Source organism: Erigeron canadensis, chromosome 4 (assembly GCF_010389155.1).
Source record: "Erigeron canadensis isolate Cc75 chromosome 4, C_canadensis_v1, whole genome shotgun sequence".
NCBI classification, from domain to species: Eukaryota; Viridiplantae; Streptophyta; class Magnoliopsida; order Asterales; family Asteraceae; genus Erigeron; species Erigeron canadensis.
The window spans coordinates 20,847,949-20,854,887 of record NC_057764.1 but is presented as its reverse complement, the minus strand read 5'-3'; the positions used below and the strand labels follow the sequence as shown (position 1 = coordinate 20,854,887).

The following is a 6,939-nucleotide window of genomic DNA, read 5'->3' as shown; positions in this document are numbered from 1 at the left end:
AACGGACCAGTATATACTACCCCCTTTCAATAGATTAAACATGGCATTTACATGTACGCAAATTAAACTCTTCTAGAGATCCAAATTGATCTTTAAAACCTCTCCAAGGATAAGAGTTGCCAAACTCATAGCTAGGTTTGCATTCAAGGAAATCATGTATGAAACTTGAACACTTGTATCAGTCGAAACGTATTAAAATAATTATTACCATATCATATCTCATTTGAACCTCAAGAGTCGAAATCTTGTAACTATTTAGGTCACGTTTGATTCACAGAATTTGATAGAATTGGAATTGAAATTCATTCCTTAGAGCGTTTGGTTGTTTAAAGAAGGAAAAATCTCATTCCGTAGGAATGTAAACATTCCATCATTTGATGGAATCTCCATTCCTTGGAGATGGAGGAAGGAATTTCATTCCTTCCGTCACTTGAATTTTTAAAAAATCAAAAACATTCCGTCAAATTTCATTCCTTCAAATTCCAATTCCTTGAAAGATTCCATTCCATCCAAAAACATTCTGTGAACCAAACAACCATATCTCATTTGAAAGGTCTCATGTGTTGATTAAATTTGTACTAGAAGAACAAATACTATTCCTTATAATGTCATTGTCAACCAATCAACCATATCTCATTTGACCCTCAAAAGTCAAACATAAAGATCTACATTACAAATTCTGGTGCATCACAAAAAGTTGTCTATGTAGGCATCTCATTGATCATCCATAAAGATGGAAAATGCAGCTGAGACCGCCGTCATGAAACACCGGCAGCAAAACTTTCTACTATTAGCGAAACTATTCATGTGCTTGTGTACAAAAAGTTAACAAAGGGTTTGGATCAGGGTCAACGGGAAGCAAATCTATCTTTAACTCTGATGCGTCCTTTGCTTGGAATCAGATACATGGAACATTAGCTGCAATTGAATGGAGCTTAAGTGAACTAATATTCACGATATTTACGATTGCAAAACTAATATCAGGAAAAACTTAAAGAGGTTATTTGGTGACAGCACTGTGACTTAAGTGAACGCATGAGGTTAGTTTGAGACTATCCAAAAACAGGATGTTGATGGTACTTTACCTTTGTTCCAATATAAAATGTTATAAGCAAGCCCAAAAGAGTAGGTAGTCCTGCAGAGTAAAATTATTTTATCAATTCCCGATACAGCATATGCATACGAATTAAAAAGGAGAGTAAGAAAAAAACCTTCGGCCTGAAGAAATACAGATTTTAACCAACTTATACCAGATGGTCCAATCACAAAGCCAACAAGGTTAGCCACCTGCCAAACAGAAAGTTACGTAATTGCTCCATATATAGTTTCGGATATAAGCTCAAACTAAACTATATTCTAAATGATATAGATTTGTTAGAAAACCAACAAGAACAATTTTATAGAACATATACAGACCATTAGACAAGCGATTGTGATGGCACCAGCAACTGCACTAAGTTCACGGAAAATGAACGCCTTGAAAACATTATCAACCTGCAAACATATCAAAAACACTAAACATTTTTAAAAAATAAACAGTCAAACAATATTCAATTAAAGGTTTCAATATTCTTAGGCGGATGCCTGTACATCCTCAAGTTTATGTCCAACCTGAAAACTCCATAAAATCATATAAATTCATTAAATCACCTGAAAAGAAGTTGCTGCTGACTTCAAAATCATTTCAGGAATAAAAAATATGCATGTCAACCATGCCCAAGAAAGAAGTTTCCTGTACATAAAGAAAGATAATTAGATATGGGCCGTAAAAGAGTACGATAAGGTATTAAAAGAAATAAGAATATACCATTCGAGATCATGCCATACGGCAACAAATGTGAAAACAACCCATACATTCAAGAGCTTCCTTCCAGATCCCCCGAGGGGTATGTACATGTACCTATACTCATTTGAAAAGAAATCGATATTGATAGCCAAAAGAAGAAACAGTTTAGACCTAATTTGAAAATACCATTTGAAACTTGTACCTCACAAGCCATTTGTTAAAGGAAGCATGCCAATTTTTCCAAAAGCTTTCCAGGTTATAGCAGTTATTTACACAGCGTGGCATGTTCTCTGGGGTTTCAATACCACTCACCTGTGATGCATATAAGATAATAAGTAACCCGAATCTAGACAGAAATGCCGCATACTCAAACTGTTGAGGTAGCAATTTCGACCCATTTGCGTATAAAATAATTCATTTGGCTTATGATTTATCATTTATCTCTAATGGGTCAAAGATGTAAACTTAAATAACTTAGCTTGCAAGAAATGGGTCAAACGGGTCGAACAGACCAAGCAGATTAAAGGGCACCCAAATGTATTTATATTATTCCAATGCAAAATAGCTCCTCATTCACTTTATTAAGTAAAAAGTAAATTATTATCAAAATAATTATTATTTTAATCGTACTTGACAAACTAATTATCCAGAAATAATTTAAAAAGTTGGACAAGTGATTTAGGTCAAACCGGGTCGTTTCCAACCATACCAAAAACATTCCGTTTTTGACCCATTACCCAATTTGCCACCTCCAAACAAAACCAATGTAAGATCATATGTTTATGGCATCAAAATAAAGCTAAAACAAAACAAAAAATGCATCTTAAATAGACTTGCCAGTGCCCAAAAACGGAAGTAGCGCCAGATGAGGAAGAACTTTAGCCACATGAAGTTTAGAACCTGTTACAGTTAAATATACTTTCAGAATCTAAAGCTTCGAAAAAGACAGAAACCATACTTTTCTGAATGCTCCAAATAGCAGTAGAATAAGTAGGATGTTGAAATCAAGTACCATCAGCTCTCACCCCATATCCGACAATGAAGACCTCCATAGGTGACAATTGTTTCCAAATTCCACTAAATATCACAGCATAAGGAGCCAATTAAAGCAAGAATTAACAAAAGTGGAACAAATGTCAACGATACCCAACCCTGCCATGAGCCAGGGTATGGGGTCAGACATAATCAAGTGTTATCTTGTAATTTAGACTCACCTAATAGCAAAGGCATTGTAATAGAAGAAATGTGTCATTATTTCCATAAGAAACAGACTAAGGACCCAACGAACACCGTACCAAGCCACTTGTTTAATTGTATAATTCTTCTGAGGTGTATCCAGCTGCCAGAAAAAGAATCACAAAGAAAATTTGTTTGTTAAAAGTTGAAGCAAGGATGATAATTGAACACTTTTATAAGAAATAAATCTATTGTTTATAGTAATAAGAAAACATGAAATTTTTTAACGATTATGTCACTTTCCTCCACCCTCATGTCTCCCTATTACAATTTCATCTCTCATTTCTCCTAAATTATGTAAATTTTGGACAACTGTTACATCTTAATTTGTTCTCATGTCGTAAAAATGGGGCCCACAAAATGGAAAAGTTTAATGACTGAATCCAATTGAGCCTTCATAACTGTTACAAATTCCACCGAAATTCTCGACAATGATTTATGATTATGTTTCATGCTTTTCGGATCTATTTTGAGCACCTTCAACCTAAATTACACTACTTCAGTAATAAGAAGCTGAAAGTAAGTTATATGCCATAAACTGTAAACTGCAAAGTTGATTAGAAGTAGTAAAATGTCAGAATACCTGGGCGGCAAAGGCGTTGAAACTTATAATCGGTCCAGCAATATAAAGTGGTGCGTAAAGCAAATAACACAGGTATAAAGCGTATGAGAACTTGTCGATGCCCACACTTCTCTCCTGATAAAAGAAACAATATATTTAGAACTAAAATGACATCGATATAGATATATGATTTCCAAATCCATTATTTACTTGCCTGTAACATTCTGTAGCATATTTTTCCTGAAGAACAAGTGGTGCATTTTCGTATGTGCTTCTACAATCATCAGAAATACCAGCTACTAAAATCAACAAAACTTAAATGGTAGTTCCCAATTAAGGTCACATGATTAAAGGGAGAGTCCAGGAAAAGAAAACTTGCTAACACAGAAAATATACCTCATGATCAACATAAGCATTATGATCTGACCAATGACAGTCATACCCAAAACTTATCATGCGCAAAACAACTGCCATAAATAAATGAAAAGAAAGTTTGTAATCATTAAAAAATGAATAGCTTGAATTTTCAGTAATATGTCCTAAAAGAGGCTAAATTAAATAGAGCCTTACGACTATGTAAAGGAGAAGAGAGGTTAAAGTTAGATAGACTCATATGCATAAGTGTAAATAACATTAATCGTACCAAAGTTAAAGCAGATATGCCATCTGAAGGTACCCCTAAACTTATCCAAGTAAGCCCAATGGTCTCTGAATTTCCAAACTAAATAAGTACATATATAATACAGAGTAACCAGCATAGCTATGAAGCAAAAACTGACCCAAAAATGCTGAATGAGTATCCCTCATAAACACGATTACATAGAAGAAAAGATAGGTTGAACACCCAAAGTAAAACTGGGAAGTATTTTGTTCGGCCTAATACCTGCATCACAAAAAGGAAAGAAGCATGGGAGATTAATAGTTTATATGAAACGTCAACAGACTTGACAACGACAAGGGCAGAAACATCAAATGACATATTATTAGTTTATCTGAAAAGGGGTTTAAATGCCATTTGAGCTTCTCAAGTACATGGTTCTCTAGCCATTTGAAATAGTTAATTGTGCCACTCATGAAGAATTAGAAAGAATAAAAACTGATAAGCATGTGTTTAATTGTTACCTTAACCAAAAAGAAATTGGCTGAAGCAATTAAGAGGATAAAGATGATACTGCATAATGATGAAATATGTTAGACAAAACCAGCCAAATTTGTGTACCAACTATCAAGCTTAATAATACTTTACTCCAAAAAACGACGCATATTTGACATTTATATAAATTCAAAAAAAATGAGTTACTTTAGTAACTAAAAAAATACAATTAAATACAAAAATTGGTGTGGATTAAAGGAATTCTTACATCTAGTAGTATAATTTTACAAATACAAAACCAAAAACATCCATGTCTGCTTTTAGTTTCAGATATAACGTCTGGATTTATAGGTCTTTCTATCTATCCGGGGAAAAAAGGCATCAAATAGAGAACATACAATGCTCCATGTAGATATGACAAATATGCCAACGAAATCAAAAGCCAAACTAGAGACATTCCCTCTGCCTTCAAATTATAGCATGCCCTCAGTAGGTTAGCAATCAAAGTAAAAAGTCCAAAAACAAAGGTAAGAATGGGTAAATTGCTGCGGAAATTTCTCCATTGTGCATCCGAAGCATCCTGTAAAGAAAAGAACAGAAATGGAGGGCTCATAAGTTATAAAGTCATTAATAGTAATTTCATATTCTTCTGGGTACCTAAAATAGTCTAATCATCACAAAAAGAGCTATCTGTAATGCCAATCAGTACCTGAGGGACTTAGCAAATCTAAAAGTTTCTAATGGCATGTTCTGCCATAATACACAGAATAGAGCTATAATTCTATCAACGGAAATCCCAAAAAGACCATAAAAGTTGTATTGTTGTTTAAGTGATCCAGCCCATAGTTATAGGCAATCGACAAACCGAACTATTCTGACCTGTTTCAAAATTAAGCCCATAGTCGCCCGTTAAAATAACCCGTGTTTAAGAGTCTGGGCTAAGATTTCCACTGTGTAAAACCATTCAAATCTTCAGTTCTTAAACAACTTGCACAAACTATTTGAGCTAAGTGTGTAACATCACATGGCTCAAGATCATCCTATACGCATAAATACATTTAATGTAAATAATTATCCCCACTCGAAAACTCTAGTATAACATAATAAATGATCAACAATAAAAAATAAAAATAAAAACATACGTTAAGCAGAGTTGAGATCAATCCAGGCCGTAAACCATAAAGCTTTTCGTAATGATCTGTTTACAGCAATCAGTACTTAAAATCAAAGATAAATATTAGCAATATATAACTATATGAGATTTCAAAAAAGTTTTTAGTTCCTAATCTAACAAAACAAAATAAAGCATATATATCAACATTTAACAAGATCAGGATAAGAAAAATTACCGCCGGACAGCTGAAGGGAACAACGAATGACGATAATGTAAAAAATAACCGCGTAAAAAAGTAAAAACACAAGCTCTCTCTGCCTCCATGAGTTACTATTCATCTCTCCTCAATCTGCAGAGATTATTTTTATTATAACATTTAGATGAAAAAGATAAAAACTTGCATATTAAATCTCAATAACTGGAACTCTAGTCAAAACTGTAAATTTTATTTTTATGGGGTAAAGCCCAGGCTGTACTGAGGTATGGTCAAAACCGTTGAACCCAGTAAAGGTTAATGTGAAACGAGTGAAATCTTGATCCATTTTCGTGCTTTTGTAAACTATAACAAGTTAGTTTTTAGATCCTCCGTCTACAAATAGTTTGTTTATTTATTTAATCTGAAACTAAATAAATAAAATAAGACGTAATTTAATTTATGAGATTAGTTAGGTTAGTAAATCAATAAAAGTCATTGAGCTTTAGCTCAATAGTTGAAGGTCATCCTCTTTTATGATGTCTTTGTGTTTAAGTTTTCGGGAAGACATAGGAATTAAGTCCTTTTTATGAAGTCTTGACTTGGCTATACTTAGGTTCAAGTCTGATGGGACAGGGTTTATCCCTATTAATCGTCGTGTTTTTGGGCGGATTAGTAGGGGGTTTTCCCCATCGGATATTTGAAATAGGCATTTCTACTTCGAGAGAGCTCTCTAGCACGGATCCAGTTAAGACAATGTATGCTAAACCTCTCGCTGTCGAATCGCGACATATAATTTCCAGCGAAATTCATCTTAAAAAAAAAAAGTTAAACAAGTAAAAAATATCGTATTTAATGCTACCAAAGGAAAATATAATTAATGTTTTTATAAGGAGTTGATTCAAAAAAGTTTTGTATTTAAATGGAATTGTTAAATGTCATTTACTATAATTAA

At 33.5% G+C, this 6,939-nt stretch overlaps 1 protein-coding gene across 2 annotated transcripts; it reads right to left on the bottom strand.

The window, feature by feature from the left end:
* Positions 1 to 611: 611 nt before the first annotated feature.
* LOC122595663 (membrane-bound O-acyltransferase gup1) lies at positions 612 to 6,321 on the bottom strand. 2 transcript variants are annotated; one of them, XM_043768079.1, is made up of 19 exons: positions 6,027 to 6,321; positions 5,820 to 5,875; positions 5,076 to 5,257; positions 4,707 to 4,755; positions 4,364 to 4,467; positions 4,228 to 4,292; positions 3,981 to 4,051; positions 3,799 to 3,858; positions 3,606 to 3,719; positions 3,001 to 3,125; positions 2,812 to 2,863; positions 2,624 to 2,686; positions 1,989 to 2,098; positions 1,808 to 1,900; positions 1,651 to 1,732; positions 1,417 to 1,494; positions 1,212 to 1,287; positions 1,086 to 1,135; positions 612 to 918 (listed from the first exon to the last, which is right to left on the bottom strand). In XM_043768079.1, the coding sequence occupies exons 1-19, from the start codon at positions 6,127 to 6,129 to the stop codon at positions 871 to 873; spliced, it is 1,581 nt and encodes a 526-aa protein (XP_043624014.1). In that variant the 5' UTR covers positions 6,130 to 6,321; the 3' UTR covers positions 612 to 870. The 2 variants fall into 2 exon arrangements, with proteins under 2 accessions (XP_043624014.1, XP_043624015.1); XM_043768080.1 differs by lacking the exons at positions 5,820 to 5,875; positions 6,027 to 6,321 and adding an exon at positions 5,557 to 5,658.
* Positions 6,322 to 6,939: the final 618 nt, after the last annotated feature.

What these genes read in the sequence shown, in the direction of transcription:
- LOC122595663 (XM_043768079.1), bottom strand. Translation starts at nt 6,129, where the DNA reads ATGAATAGTAACTCATGGAGGCAGAGAGAGCTTGTGTTTTTACTTTTT. An exon ending in TTCCCTTCAGCTGTCCGGCG is followed by an intron (nt 5,876 to 6,026) that starts GTAATTTTTCTT and finishes TGCTGTAAACAG; the next exon opens with ATCATTACGAAAAGCTTTAT. An exon ending in TATGCTACAGAATGTTACAG is followed by an intron (nt 3,720 to 3,798) that starts GCAAGTAAATAA and finishes TTCTTTTATCAG; the next exon opens with GAGAGAAGTGTGGGCATCGA.